The 15,864-nt window shown below is 42.5% G+C and overlaps 1 protein-coding gene across 1 annotated transcript; it reads right to left on the bottom strand.

Annotated features, from left to right (window-relative positions):
* Nucleotides 1-5,940: 5,940 nt before the first annotated feature.
* WDR77 (WD repeat domain 77) lies at nucleotides 5,941-15,811 on the bottom strand. Its single transcript, XM_061121168.1, has 10 exons — nucleotides 15,544-15,811; nucleotides 15,109-15,294; nucleotides 12,477-12,618; nucleotides 12,138-12,187; nucleotides 9,842-9,912; nucleotides 9,653-9,707; nucleotides 9,114-9,185; nucleotides 8,437-8,545; nucleotides 7,825-7,893; nucleotides 5,941-7,266 (listed from the first exon to the last, which is right to left on the bottom strand). The coding sequence occupies exons 1-10, from the start codon at nucleotides 15,656-15,658 to the stop codon at nucleotides 7,107-7,109; spliced, it is 1,029 nt and encodes a 342-aa protein (XP_060977151.1). The 5' UTR covers nucleotides 15,659-15,811; the 3' UTR covers nucleotides 5,941-7,106.
* Between the last annotated feature and the right edge of the window lie 53 nt (nucleotides 15,812-15,864).

Raw genomic sequence — 15,864 nt, 5'->3', positions numbered from 1 at the left:
CTAAATAATTGCAAACAGGAATTCAGAGGGAAGCCTCTTTGAATCAATGGGCATGTTGTACAACCAGTCTTTTTTTTTAAGATATAGCTGACTTATAATATTAGTTTCAGTGGTTCAATATTTTTACAGGTTAAAGTCCATTTAAAGTTATTACAAAAGAATGGCTCTATGTCCCTGTGCTAATATGTCCCTGTTGATTATTTATTTTATACATAGTATTTTGTGTCTGTTAATCCCATACCCCTATCTCGCCCCTCACTCTCTTCCTCCTCTCCATGTAACCATTAGTTTGTTCTTTATATCAGCAAGTCTGTCTGTTTTGTTTATATTTATATTTTAGATTACACCTGTAAGTGATAACAAAAGAGTATTTGTTTTTATCCACCTAACATTTCACCAAGCATTATTCTCTCTAGGTCCATCACATTGTTGTAAATGGCAGAATTTCACTTTATGGCTGAGTAAAATTCCATTGTATGTAAATATATCACAGCTTCTTTATCCATTCAGGCTTTTCTGATGGCTCAGACTATAAAGAATCTGCATGCATTGCAGGAGACGCGGATTTGATCCCTGGATCAGGAAGATCCTGTGGAGAAGGAAACAGCAACTCACTCCAGTATTCTTGCCTGGGAAATTCCATGGACGGATCCACTTGTTGATGGACATTTAGGTTGCTTCCATACCTTGGCTATTGTAAATAATGCTACCATGATCATTAAGGTGCAAGATTCTTCTCCTTTGGATACCTACCCAGGAGTGGAATTCCTGGATCCTATTGTAGTTCTATTTTTAGTTTTTTGAGAAACTTGCATACTATCTTCCATGATGGCTACATCAATTCACAGTCCCACCAACACTGTATCAAGATTTCCTTTCTTCCATATCCTCACCAACATTTATTATTTGTAGACTTTTTGGTGATAACCATTCTGACAGGAGTGAGGTGGCATCTCATTGTGGTTTTGATTTGTATTTCTCTGATAATTAGTAATGTTAGCTGTTTTTCATGTGCCTGTAGGCCATCTAAATATCTTTACAGAAAAATGTCTTTTCAGGTCTTCTGCCCACTTTTAATTGGGTTCTTTGTTTGTAATAATGAAAATTATGGAAAGAAAGAAAAATTAAGGAGAAACAATTCCATTTATGATCACATCAAAAATAATTAAGTATTAAAAAAAATAAAATAAAATAAAAAATAACTAGGAATAAACATAACCAGGGACGTGAAAGACATACATTCTGAAAACTATAAAACACTGATGAAGGAATCTGAAAACAACACAAGGAAATGGATAACTTATATCACTTACAGGAACATGGGATATCTATCCCATGTTCTTGGACCAGAAGAATTACACATTAAGACATCCATATTACCGAAGGGGATCTAAAGTAATGCAACACCTATCAAAATACCAATGACATTTTTCACAGAACTAAGAACAAGTAACCACAAATGACCCAAGCTGCCAAAGCAATCTTGAGAAAAAATAACTCGGCTGGAGGTATCATACTCCATGACTTCAGACCATACTACAAAGCTACATTAATCAAAGTAGTATAATTTTGGCACAAAAACAGACATACAGATCAATGGAATAGGATAGACAGCCCAGAAATAAATCCACACACTTTGTCAATCTACAACAAAGGAGTCAAGAATATACAATGGAGAAAAGATAGTCACTTTAATAAATGGTGCTGAGAAAACTGGACAGCTACACATAAAAGAGTGAAATTAGAACTTTCTCAAACACAATATACAAACAAAACTTCAAAATGGATTAAATGTGAGACCTAAATGTGAGACTTGAGACCATATAACTCCTAGAAGAGAAATAGACAGAATACTCTGACATAAATGGCAGTATTTTTTTAGATCTGTCTCTTAAGGCAAAAGAAATAAAAGCAAAAATAAATAGGACCTAATCAAAAGCTTTTGCACAGCAAAGGAAATCAACAAAATGAAACAAAAACCCACTGAGGGGGAGAAAATATTTGCAAATGAATATGGAGCTCAATATCAAGAATCAATCTTAAAACATAGTCAGGATCCAAGAAAGAATATTTATTAAAAACAACAACAATTTGGCAGAAAACAACAAAATTCTGTAAAGCAATTATCCTTCAACTTGAAAAAAAAAAAAAAAACACAAACATTGCCAGAGCCCTGCCATGGGAAGTCTGGTTAGGAAGTTCCGCTGCTGGCTTTGGCGCTGCTGCCACTGAGTTGTCCTCGTCATTGTCAGATAACCATTCTTTAAATCTTTGCAGTTCTGCCTCCAGATTTAAGTCCCAGATGGGAATAGCCAAATGGCCAAGTCTAGTTCAGCTGCCTACACCCTAGTGGCTGAGATCAAAGGAAAAAAAAACAAAACAAAACATAAAAACCTCGTCACCTTTAAGCTTCCATAGTCTCCCCTCCACAAAGCACAGCAATGGAATCCATTTCAAAAGCACTTCCAACATGTTACTGCTTTGAGATCCTCAGCATGGCTCACAGCACCCACCATCCAGTGGCAACTGGCCTCATATTTTATCCTGTACCCTCCACCTCCATTTAACCCTAGTTGCAATACCTCTTTCTCTAGGGAACTCCAAGCTCCTTCCACAGCAAGACTCACACACACATCTGGAATTCTTCCCCAGCCCCAAGCAACAGTGACTCCACATTCAACCTTTAGGACTCAATCCAAATGTCACTTCATCAGGGAAGATTTACCACTTCTTCACGACTGGCTACAATCTCTGTTTTCCAGCAGTCTTCTTTTTTTGTTTTTGGCTAACACTAAAACACTAATTCCACCCTGTCTCTTTCTCTCTAGACTTAGCTGCTGGAGGCTGGGCTGACCATGTCTATCTTGCTCACTTCCACACATCACAATGCCCAAAAGCTTGACACACGAAACTGTTCTCTCTTATATCGCTGGTGACTCCTCTGCCTGGTTCCTGACCATCTAAAATTCTCAGTGGATCATAATTGAAGTTGGTCCTTCTCCAACTTTAACATGCAGGAGTCACTGGGGAAGTTGTGAAAATATAAACTCTGATTTTAGTGGTCTGAATGTTTGGTCCTTCTAACAAGTTTCAGACGATGCCAACACTGCTTGGTCCACCGACATTTTGAGGAGTAAGGCAACACCTTAGCAAATCAAATGATAAGACACATAGGAAAAACACTGTATAATTTCACTCACATGAAGTACATAGAACAGTCAAATTCAGGGACAGGAAAGTAGAAGGGTGGTTGCCAAGGTCTGGGAAAAGAGTTGTTTAATGGATACAAAGTTTCAATTTGGGATGAGGGATGGTGGTTGCACAACATAAATGTACTTAATGCCAGTGAATTACATACTTAAAATTTTGTATTTTACCATAATGTTGTTTAAAAAGCAACTGAGAGAAAACAAAAAGGCACACATTGACCTTGCCAAGTGGAGTCTGCAACAGGGGCCCAGGGTTGGCATTGGGCACAAGAGGCTGCGCCTCCTGGTGCCAAAGTCAAGGGTGGCATTAATGCAAACCCTGCCAGGCAAGCTGACATTGGATAGTAGTCAGGGGCCTGAACATCAGGCAGTTTCTGACCTAATCAGAGGGCTTCTGTGAGACACAAGTTGCTTGTTAAAAATCTGCAGAGCTTGAAGCAGATTTAGCTTGTACATGTAAAGTACATTTCTGATTCAAACAAGCTTCATTCCTTTCACCTAAGATCCCAGATAAGGGTTACTATTGGAATGGAACATTTTAGCTTGAAACTGAAGCTCTTAAGGCATATAACGTGGTTCCTCCCAAAGTGAAGTATACCAGCATCTGACACCCAACATCACAGTGATAATGAAACGTCTACATTCACTGAAGGAACTCTCACCCAGCAGTGCCAGCTAAGTTTGCACCAGAGTTAAAAGGATGATGTTTGGAGGTGAAGCCCTTTATTACTGACCTTTCAAATTTTGATGATCTATTATATACTGAAGCAGCAGAACATCATTTACAAGACAAGCAGAGTTTTCAGAATACATTGAGGACTACAGTAAACCTTACTCCAGATGATACAGATTTTAGGATCAGCAATTGTACCTTAAACGCCTCTGTAACTTAAAATGAGTTAACATTTCCTGCCCTTATCTCTGCACCTCCTTTACTCTCTGGATAGTACGAGTCCTATAACCACATAAAAAAGATGAAAAACTCTGCAGCTATCAATTTGTGATAGACAACTCAGTAAGGAAATCTTGGGGTTCAAAACTGGTCTGCTTACTCTTCCAAAATCAAGCTATACAGACTGCTGATGCTTGTCAGAAACTTTACTCACCTCAAAAATCAGATTAGAGCTTCCTTACCCTTTTCAGGAACAAAATCAAAACAAAATCAGCACAAGTGATTCTAAAGTTCAGTGTGACCCAGATGTTGGCAGTAAGAAACTTGCTATAAACAGCAATTTGATGTGAATTCTTTCAGCTTTTCACCTATGTTGGCTCTCCTTTGATACCCTAAAACTTCCCTAGACTGCATACAAATATTTGGTGTGTATCTTACTGAAAGAAATGCCTTCATTAAGAGTTTGGAATGAGCTTTTCTTTTTCTTTCCCTATTCTTTAAGTTTGTAGATACAAGTCGAGCAACCATGGAAATACTAATATTGTTTATGCTATCCAAATGCCACAAATCTGCCTTTTAAAAACTCAGAGCCCATTTTTAGGTCTAGATGTGGCAAGGAAGTTTTAAAGCCCTCTGTAACTGAGTGAGTGAAAAGTAACTATATACATCTTCCCACTCTCACTCTCCCAATCTTGTGCCCTACCACACTGCCCAGAGGACATGTGGCTGGAAGCCCAGTCAGGGCTTGGGTGATTCTGCTACCTCAGTGAGACTGTGAATCAGCAGGTAATGCCTACAGAGCTAATAATTAAAGACCAGCCTCCTACTGTCTTGTGGGGCAGGACCGATCCTGGAGAATGAACCTGATGTCTGGAGCTACCTGAAACAGTACTTGAGCCAACCTGTGTCTATTGTTCTGAGCACTAGAAATCAGCAGTGGTGTACGGTCAGCCAGGTTAGTGGACTTCAGAGGACAATGAAAACAGGGAGACAGACTTACTGCAGGTGTTCAGACATGTGAAGCAGTGAAATTAAACACAAAATAGATGCCTGTATGGTTTTAAACAAAACAAAATTAGCCCATTTCCACCTGTTATCAGCAAATCTGTGCTCCTGCTACTGAAACTATTCTCAAGTAAAAGACTAGTGAATAACCCCACGGATGTGATAGTACATTTCTGATTATTCTCAGGTCACCTTCTATCTTGAACAATCTTTTTTCTCACCATAGTAGACACAGTCAACCAAAACTGTGACGATCATTTCTAACATGACTTTGATTACATTTGCAGATGTCTTGGTGATGATCATGGATGGAATTACTCTCATCAGCACAGGTTTATCTGAATCCTAGGAAATTTTACATTAAGTAATGTGGTTCTTCAAACTCTAGGTTTTCTCCTTTGGCGTCATTTTAACCACCTTGACACAATACATTCATTTCCGTGGATTATCTCTTTCACTGAGTTTTCTCTCCACTATTCGAAGTCCATGAGGAACAGGTCTATGCAAATTTAACTCCTACCTACCTCACTCTAAGAGAGATTACAAATTTTAAGCTTTTATCTCCAGGAAGAACTTAAAGAGTTTCTATCAACACACCCTATTACCTCTCTAAAGTCACATGGAAGAACAGTGAAAGCTTCATTCTCACCTCTCCCCAAACCCAATAGGTAGACCATCTAATAACAAAGCCCCATGTTTTTACTTGAGGGTAATTGTGAGAACAGAGCTCATGCTCAGCAAGGGTGAAACACAGCAGCTTTACTTACAAATACTTCACCCATAAAACTATCCCTGTTTCATGAGATTTTAGCTAAACAAAACTTGCAGAGCACAAAAGTACATAATTGATTTAATTTAGTTTCAATACAATCAGTAATTGATCCATAACTTCTAAGTGGCAGCAGCCACCAATACAGAAAACAAATATTTACCTTAAGTTTCAACTAGCTACTCTGGGGGGCTGGGGAAGCACACAAAAAAGTAACAGACTCTAAGATAGACACCTTGATGACTCACGTAAGTGACATGTCTAACTGCACATAACACACATGCTTCAAAAGACAAGCCAACGATGAATCAAATTTTATTTCACTGACCAGCACTTCTCTCTCTGATGCTGTATTTAAACTCTTCAGAGTGCCCAAAATAGCATTCAGGTTTCCTATGTCCAGAGATAGGGACCCAGAGGCAAAAAAGATCAGGCCCCCAGCTGTTTTCAGGTGGCAAGGTGGCAAACATTCCTATGTAGACCTATCTCAGTTTTTAACTGAAATGCTTTTAAGCTCTCCATCCTGAACCTCTTCTATGGCATCTATGACAGAAATACATCCGTCCTCATCCACACAACTCCACGGGGGTGGCGGTAGTGAGGGGACATTACACAGGTACCAGCCAAACTTCTCATTCAGCCAGAAACTGGACCTCTGGCTCAGTATAACAAGGAGATGCACACAAAACTGTGGTGAGTGTCCTGGCTCTTCCTCAGGGTGGGCTGGACTGGATGTAAATGGAAGTACTGCTTATGATAAAGTTGAATTAAGCTCTATAAAAAAATAAAAGTTGCTCCTATCTCTATGAGCAGCTTCCGAGAATCCAGGAATGCCCACATCCCATACCTCATTCAGACATGGCCAATTCCTAATGCACAGCTACAGTGGGAAGCATAAAAATCCCTTGCTAATTTTTAGGGCGTGGGGAGGATTGGGCTCTGGGAAAGACAAGGGATGGATATTTTTCTCCCTCCCCCCACTTACAAAGACTACGTATCTACACACACACTCAGACACACACACATCCACGTTCAAGGAAGTTTTTTTTCCCTGACCACAGGACTCCAGGATCCAGCCTCCCCAGGCTGAGACAAAGCGCCTTTTAACTGCACACATGTGGTATACCAACATACTGCAGAAGGCTCCTGTGTGCTCTCAGAAATTGAGAGAGGGCAGGGGCAAAGGGCGTGGATACTCAGGGGGGGATTCACTTCTTGTCTGAAATCCAATCTACTCGGCAGCACTCTTAGGTCCAGGCTCTGGGAGAGGTTCTGTGGGCAGGATATGGTGGATGACCTGATGGTCCCAGCCCACTGTGGTAAGAAGGGAGTGATTGAGTGGGGACCAAGTAGCATCTCTCACAAAGTCTCTGTGGGCTCGGCTTCTAAACCTACAAGAGAACAAAGAAAAGTGTGGGCTTGGTAAGAGACAGAAGGAAAAAGAAGAAATGGAAAGACACCCCACTTCACCATATATATGACCTAGTCATCAGGCCAGCAGTGTAGCCACGCAAAGAAGACTCCACCATCCAATCCAGTGCCCTATTTTCATAGAAGAAATGACAGCTAGAGCAAGGGTATGATATGAGTCAGGGTCAGACGGCATCTCGTGGCAAAGAAGGCAGTACCCTCAGATCTTGTGTCTGGGGCCTTTTATCCTATAGCAGGCTGCATTCCTACACGTGGTACTTTGTGCAAAAAGCACACAGTGCCCCTTTCTGAAAGATCACTGGAATGCCAGGCTCCGGAATCCCACCCAACACCACATTCCTCTACCAGGCACAGAGCTTGGGAGTCAGTCCCTGGAACAGGAAGACAGTCAACAGCTAGTCTGCTTCCATCACCAAGTCTCCCCGAAAGAGACAACATGCTTTTCAAAAGGGTAAAAAGACCCAGCCATCTGCTGTTCCCTCCATGACTTCTGATCACAGAGTCCATGTCACACTTACACCTCGGAAAGGCCTGAGTCCAGCACAGCAAGTGAGCAGTCCTCACTGACAGAGGCCAGGAAGGGAGCACTAGGAGAGAAGGAGAAGGTTGCGAAAGCTAAGTCCATAGGTATCAGGACACAATCTGACTGGGCAGTCCCCAAACTCCACTCTAAAGTGACCAGAGAAGGTAGCTTGATCCCCACTTTGATTTAAAGCCTGACTACCACTCAAGTCTACAGTACAAGTTCCAAGGGAAGATGAGGAAAACGGAGCAAAACTAGGGCTGACAGCCATCCCTGCAACTAACCATCCCACCTGGTCCCTCCCTGTAGCTTCAGCAATAACCCAGAAACACAGGATTTCCAACCACACAGCCCTGGAAGCCCATAGTATCAGTCATTTGGGGTGCTGAGCAGGAACAAGACCTTGTTTTAGCCATTTACAGTCAGAGACCATACAACCCAAAAAATGGACTACAGTCTTAAGAGATCTTTCACTCATTAAGGTCTTCAACTAAAACAGTGCCTGCTTTAAGGAGCCACCCAATCAGCTAATGCTAAGCCAACACAAGTATTCTCCCTCACTCTTCCCTTTCACATTTACCAGGCCCTTGATGACAAAGAGCAGTACCTGTGTGGGGAGAACGCCAGCCCAGTGACACATTGGGAGTGCACGACGGAGCTGAGGGCACAGCGTGCACTCTTGGTGTCCACAAGCGAGACAGTCCCGTTCTCATCACCTGAAGGAAGAGGGAGTATGTCAAGGGGGTTAAGAGAATGGGCTTTGGACTCAGCCAGATCTGTATTTGAATGCAGGTTCTTCAATCTTGAAAAAGTAACAATTCTGAGCATCCATTTCCTCTTCAGTAAAGTAGGAATAGTCAGTCATTTGAGGGTTGTGAAAATTAAAACTGTTGGATGAGATAACTGTTGTGTTAACTACAAACTACGTCACAGTATACACAACCAGATCACCATGTTAGCACAACTATTCCCTACTATACAATAGGATTCCCTGTGTAGCAATCCTCTTGCTTTGTGGCCCACTGACTTCTAGCCATGAATGTAAGAGCCATAGCAAACAGTGAGGAATCAAATCTACTAGGACAAAAATTATCATGTTCTTCAAAGCTAAACTAAAACTACTTTTGGATCATCCTACCTCTGCACACCCCCATTAGCATAATTCACTGAGTGCTCAAGTGTACGGATAGACTGAGCAACCACAGCCTCATTTACTATGGAGTGAGCTCTCTTGCTTATTCTCCACTTCCCAGAGTCAACACACACTTGGACATGCTGCCTTACCAAAGACAAAGACTTCACTCTGCTGAGGATGCCAAGTCAGGGAGGTAGGAAGGTAGCCAGAGGCACCGCAGCCTGTGAAGGAGAGAAGAGGAGTATGGAACAAGACTCTGACCTCAGCTCTGAGAAGAAGCTTCGGTGATGAAGTCACTCTAAATCTCAGGAGCACTTTTATTCAGTTTCCCAAGACCTGCTAAGACAGTCCCATCCTCACTCTTGACCCTCACAACCTACATCTACCTATCAGCCTCCTGCTCTTTCCAGACCTGAGTCACAGGCGAGTTTCAACATAAAGCATGAAGTTGACAACTCTGGCCCCTTTATTCGCCCATCCAGGAAATATAAATTACCCCCACCCTCAGGAACTAGCCCTTCCTCTTGGGACCCACTGCACAACATGAACCTCAGCGGGAAAGAAAGCAATTGGATCATTCATGTCAGTGACTGGGCATCTGGTAGCTTTGCCTTTGACTCTGGCCAAGGAAAGACTCTTCCAGGTGGGTTCCTAGCACCATCATCCCACCACCAGCTCTCAGACTCACCCATCTGTGATGCTGGCTTTGGACAGCGGGTATCCCACAGTAAAATTCTACTGTCCTAGAAGAAGGAATAGAAAAAGGGCTTCACAATCCAAAAACAGCTGCTGACCAGAAGCCGTCCATGCTAGACTTAGGTCTAAAGGGTTTGGGTGTGGTCAGGGGGTGGGAAGGGGGAAAGTGGCTATATCTTACCTCACCGCATGAAAGAAACACAGAATCCTTGTGGGGAGAGGCAGCAACACAGGTGACCTGCCCAGAGTGAGCTGTAGAGGAGAGAGAACAAGAAGTATGACAGTACTTCATACTGAGACGAAAATGATCTTATCAAGAAGCCCAGATACTATCAAGGGGTAGGAGGGAGGGTCTGAGAACCAGCCCTAGCTAGTCTTATGACGCAAATGAACAAAAACAAAACCTAAGAGGAAATGTTGATAGCATTATAAAACCTCAGTAGACTTGCAAGAAAATGAATGGCTAAAGACATGAGTTTGAGTAAGCTCTGGGAGTTCGTGATAGACAGGGAAGCCTAGCGTACTGAAGTCCATGGGGTCACAGAGTCGGACACGACTGAGCGACTGAACTGAATGGAACTGAAAGACATGAATGATAAAGGCTGAGTCTGATCGGTGGAGGAATTTACAGCAAAGACAGCCTAGAACAGCACAAGCACACATGCCTCCAAGTAGCATACAAAGACTTTCAAGGAAGTCCTGGACACTCGAAGGTTTAAGGGAATTTCTCCAATGTTTCCTCTCCATACCAAACTAAGAAGCTGCCTGTGGTCTGCCAGCACTGCAGACCTCGACTCTCATAGTCATCCTTCTCCTATGTATAGAAGAAACACACACCTCTCCTCCACCCCAAACTTTATCGTGGTGTGATGTTCGGAGTAAAAACCTAAATAATAAAACAAAAGGGGGTTTTTGTAAGAGCCAAAGAACAAAAGAAAGAGCATCTGGGTAAAATTCTGTGAAGGAGGCTGAACTTTCTTGGCCACACCACAAACACAAGTATTTAGGTACTAATTTTAAAACATGTGAAAGGGTACAGCTTTTCAAAATTCTTTTAGGGCTGCAGGCTAAGAATGTTAAACTAACTTAACGTTAAATTAACTCTAAATGTTAATTACAAGCTGTGGAAACCACCTCCTCCAAAGTGATTTAACCATATTCTAAGATAGATGTGGCTCTGCCTTGAGATAGAAGGGTAGGTTCAAGCCACCTTCAATAGAATCCACGGAAAGCCAACATTATGAACAGGAACCTACTGCTCACTTGAAAAAAAGCTTTGGGGCAAGCACCATGGGGGAGGACGAAAGATGAAAAACTACATGCTGCCTCTGCCTTTAGGGAATTTGAAATCAGTGGGGGGAATAAGAATAAACACAAAAAACTGTCACAACATTGTAAATCAACTATATTTCAATTTTTTAAAATTTAAATTTAAATTTAAAAAAAAAAAAAGAATGAAAACGGCCGAAAGGGGCAAGTGCTTATTTAGCATTAGCCAGAAAACATATCATATGTCTAGGAAACAAAAGGCTAGTAGAGTAGACTTTGAACACTGGCATTTTAACATTATTGTCTAACTATCTCAAACTCCAGGAGATGTGTGAGTTTGTGGTTTTGCTTTGCACGTATCTGAATCATACACTTTGAAGTCAGAATTGGCAGAGATATGCAGTGAGGGAACCAGTTATCACCTATATCTACGTCTTTCAGTCACATATACATTAATGCTCTATACGTTATCTGCATTAAGATCTGGTATCTTCATGAAGAATGGCTCCCCAAACAAAGTTAACTGCTAGTGCTGTTAATGAAAGTGAGCAAAAAGGGGAATGTTAATAGAAAATGATAGCTCTCACCCTGCAAAAACAAGATTTTATGGAGGGGAATACTCAAAAAGTTCAAGATTCATGAGTATCAAGAGTTTATACTTGGAGAATGCCTAAGATGTACTATGACTGGGTTTAGATAGCACGATATGCTTGAAGGAGGAATGACAGTAAAAAGGCTTGAATGCCATGACATGAACCTGAGATATTAACCTGCAAGCTACAAGAAAGCAATGAAAGACCAAAGATGACGGGTCATGAGATGAAATGAGTGCCACGGTGTAGGTGAGATAAAGACTGAATGTAAATGGGAGCATAAGAAATGAAAAGGAAGGTCACTGAACAAATGGAAAAAAATTCCAAAGAACTTGGAGACCAACTGACAGAAGGAAAAAGGAGGAGTGGAAGAGGACAGGGAGTTTGAGCCTCAGGTGATCAAGAAGGTGATGAGCCTGTCAATTATAAAAATATAGGGAGATTAAGAGCTAGAGTCAACATTGGGACTTGACCATAGTTTTGGAAGAAAACTACCAGGCAGGAGAGCAAAGAATTGGTGTCACTGACATCCAAGGAAAGTTAAAAGAGCACAAAGGAGAGAATAAAAACAAAATAGCTAAGACAGGGACTAAAAAGGAAAGAAGATGCACTCACCTCGGTATGAATTCAGAACCATCTGCTGAGCAAGGTCCCAAACCTTGATGCTAAGAAGCAAAAAGAAACAGACTTAATTTGACCTACACTATATATATAAAAACATGTATTCAAACATGTATTCTTACATCTTTGTCATCTACTGAACTTCTGGTACAGTCTACTTTTACAATGGACTGCAAAATCTCTAAGAAAACCTTATAAGAAACCTTAGAGGGATGCCATAATTAGTCACTGGGTTCTTATAATGAGCCCAAAACATTACTTAATGAGGCGAATGTGACACTAAAGACACCCAAAGAAGGCCCAGAAACAGGAAGAATGAGAGTGGGGACCCACCAGAAGTCTTTGCTACCACTGACAGCATGTGCGCCAGAGCTCAGGACACTGACTGTAGACACGATGTCGTCGTGCTCATACTTGCAGAATTTGCTGACAATGAGCGTCTCATTCTCATCCAGCTCCCACAATTCAACAGCACCTGTTGGGGGTGGGGAAGACAGTGAAGGAAACAAGCTGGGGTTACACCAAGACAGCACTTCACTTCTAGGATGCTAAGTTCTCCAGAAGTAAGGATGACATCTCCACAATGATATGAAAAGCACAGAGTTTAGTATGATTAAATATTCCCAGTTATTTGGACATTAATTGTCCCACCTTTATCCTTCCATGCAATGCCTGCCAACACCTCCATTCTTTTTTTTTTTAACATGAAAGCCTCCACTGCTAAGTCTGACATACAAAACAAAGAAAGCAGAATGAAGATACATAAGAAACTGGGAAGAGACAGAAAGAGCACAGATTGGTTTCAGCATTATCTTTAAGATCAACATCATCCTTGATCTTGGGTGGATACAGAGAAAAACAGTTTCATTCGTGTCCTAATTTTGTTACGAATTTTGCTAGAAATTTCCACCAATTTAGAATCTTGGGACAGGTGTATCCTACCTACACAGTTATTCTCCTTTGGGACCAAAACCTTCAAGCTCCCCCAAGCACAGAGTATGTTGTTGCTGTTGTTCAGTCTCTAAGTCACATCGAACTCTCTGTGACCCCATGGGCTACAGCACGCCAGGCTTCCCTGTCCTTCACTAACTCCTTGAGTTTGCTCAAACTCATGTCCAGTGATGAGTCAGTGATGCCATCCAACCATCTCATCCTCTGTTGTCCCCTTCTCCTCCTGCCTTCAGTTTTTCCCAGCATCAGGGTCTTTTCCAATGATTTGGCTCTCTGCATCAGATGGCCAATGTACTGGAGCTTCAGCATTAGCCCTTCCAAAGAATATTCAGGGTTGATTTCCTTTTGGATTGACTGGTTTGATCTCTCAAGAATCTTCTCCAGCACTGCAGTTCCAAAGCATTAATTCTTTGGTGCTCAGCCTGCTTTATGGTCCAACTCTCACATCCATACATAACAAAAAAAACGTAGTTTTGACTATATGGACCTTTGTGGGCAAAAGGATGTTTCTGCTTTTTAATACACTGTCTAGGTTTGTCACAGCTTTTCTTCCAAGGAGCAAGTGTCTTTTAATTTCATGGCTGCAGGCACCATCCACAGTGATTTTGGAGCCCAAGAAAATATATATATATATATATATTTTTCACTTATTTTTATTAGTTGGAGGCTAATTACTTTACAATATTGTAGTGGTTTTTGCCATACATTGACATGAATCAGCCATGATTTACATGTTTTCCCCATCCCAATCCCCACTCCTACCTCCCTCCCCATTCCATCCCTCTAGGTCTTCCCAGTGCACCAGCCCTGAGCACTTGCCTCATGCATCCAACCTGGGCTGGTGATCTGTTTCACTCTTGATAGTATACTTGTTTCAATGCTATTCTCTCAGAACATCCCACCCTCACCTTCTCCCACAGAGTCCCAAAGTCTGTTCTGTACATCTGTGTCTCTTTTTCTGTTTGGCATATAGGGTCATCATTACCATCTTTTTAAATTCCATATATATGCGTTAGTATACTGTATTGGTCTTTATCTTTCTGGCTTACTTTACTCTGTATAATGGAAGCCCAAGAAAATAGAGTCTGCCACTGTTTTGTTTCCCCATCTATTTGCCATGAAGTGATGGGACTGGATGCCATGATCTTAGTTTTCTGAATGTTGAGTTTTAAGCCAGCTTTTTCACTCTCCTCTTTCACCTTCATCAAGAGGCTCTTTAGTTACTCTTCACTTTCTGCCATAAGGGTGGTGTCATCTGCATATCTGAAGTTATTGCTATCTCTCCTAACAATTTTGATTCCAGCTTGTGCTTCATCCAGCCTGGTATTTCCCATGATGTACTCTGCATATAAGTTAAATAAGCAGGGTAACAATATACAACCTTGACATACTCCTTTCCCAATTTGGAACCTGTCCAGTTCTAATTTTCCACATCCAGTTCTAACTGTTGCTTCTTGATCTGTATACAGGTTTCTCAGCTAAAGTGGTCTGGTATTCCCATCTCTTTAAGAATTTTCCACAGTTTACTGTGATCCATATAGTCAAAGGCATTAGCATAGTCAATGAAGCAGAAGTAGATGTTTTTCTGGAATTCTCAAGCTTTTTCTATGATCCAGTGGATGTTGACAATTTGATCTCTGGTTCCTCTGTCTTTTCTAAATCCAGCTTGAACGTCTGAAGTTCTCGGTTCACATATATTGAAGCCTAGCTTGGAGGATTTTGAGCATTACCTTCCCAGCATGTGAAATGAGTGCAATCGTGTGAATCTGAACATTCTTTGGCATTGCCCTTCTTGGGACTGGAATGAAAACTGACTTTTTCCAGTCTTGTGGCCACTGCTGAGTTTTCCAAATTTGACAGCATACTGAGTGCAGCACTTTAAATGCATCATCTTTTAGGATTTGAAACAGCTCACCTGGAATCCCTCCACCGAGCATGGGGCATTAAAAATTGAGCCCAGCCCGACCTATACCCCAAGCCTCCATTCCACCTGTACAGCTAGCAAGTGACTCACCTGAATCAGAAGCCACTAGGATACCTCGGTCCCCTACCCAAGTGAGGTCAGCCACTCCAGCTTCCGTCTGGACTCCAGCAGAGCAGAAACCTTCGTTGGGGGCGGCACAAGGGTCCTTGAAAAGCCAGAGAGAGCCAGCCCAGCAGCGGCCACTCAGGCTAGAAGCCCCAAGCAGGAGCGCCCCATCTAAAGGAGATACAAGATGTCAGCATGAGGAGTGGAAGGGCTCGTTTCCCTGGTAACCGCCCAGCAGCCAGCTAGCTGGATCTGGACCAGAGCCCGGGAACGCGGGGAACGGCTGGGTGAACTCAGCGAAGCGAAGCAGGGGTCAGGCTGGCAAGCGGGGAATCGAGGTGCGGGCTGGAAGATTTATTCCCGGGAAGAGGCACTCCGGGGTGGGGTAAGGAAACTCCCAGGCCTAGGACCCAGGCTCACCAGACCGGTACCGCGCAGCCTCCAGTTGCCGCTCCATACAGGCGGGAGCATTAGGGGGAAGGTTCCACTCCCGGGCTGCCGGGGGCACTAGGGGCGTAGGTGTTTCCTTCCGCATCTCCACGGTTCCAACTTCAATCTAGACCCAAATTGGATGCCCGCCGGAGATTCAGCTCCAGGAGTCCCCACGTGGTTCCTCACTGGGCCTCCGCCCCTCTAGACAAGCTGCAGCCTCCCTACATCTCGCGAGATCTGATTCTAAGACTCCAGCCGGCTTTCCCGCCAGCACCCTCCAGCAACCGGCGCTCTGCTTCTTATCGCGAG

This window comes from Dama dama, chromosome 20, assembly GCF_033118175.1.
Source record: "Dama dama isolate Ldn47 chromosome 20, ASM3311817v1, whole genome shotgun sequence".
Classification (NCBI taxonomy): Eukaryota; Metazoa; Chordata; class Mammalia; order Artiodactyla; family Cervidae; genus Dama; species Dama dama.
This window is presented reverse-complemented; position numbering and strand designations above follow the sequence as displayed.

Coding starts and splice junctions, on each gene's coding strand:
- WDR77 (XM_061121168.1), bottom strand. CDS start 15,658: ATGCGGAAGGAAACACCTACGCCCCTAGTGCCCCCGGCAGCCCGGGAG. Junction 9,913..12,137: donor GGTTCTGAATTCATACCGAG/GTGAGTGCATCT, acceptor TCTCCTCTACAG/CTCACTCTGGGCAGGTCACC. Junction 8,546..9,113: donor GAGTGAAGTCTTTGTCTTTG/GTAAGGCAGCAT, acceptor CTCTTCCTTCAG/GTGATGAGAACGGGACTGTC.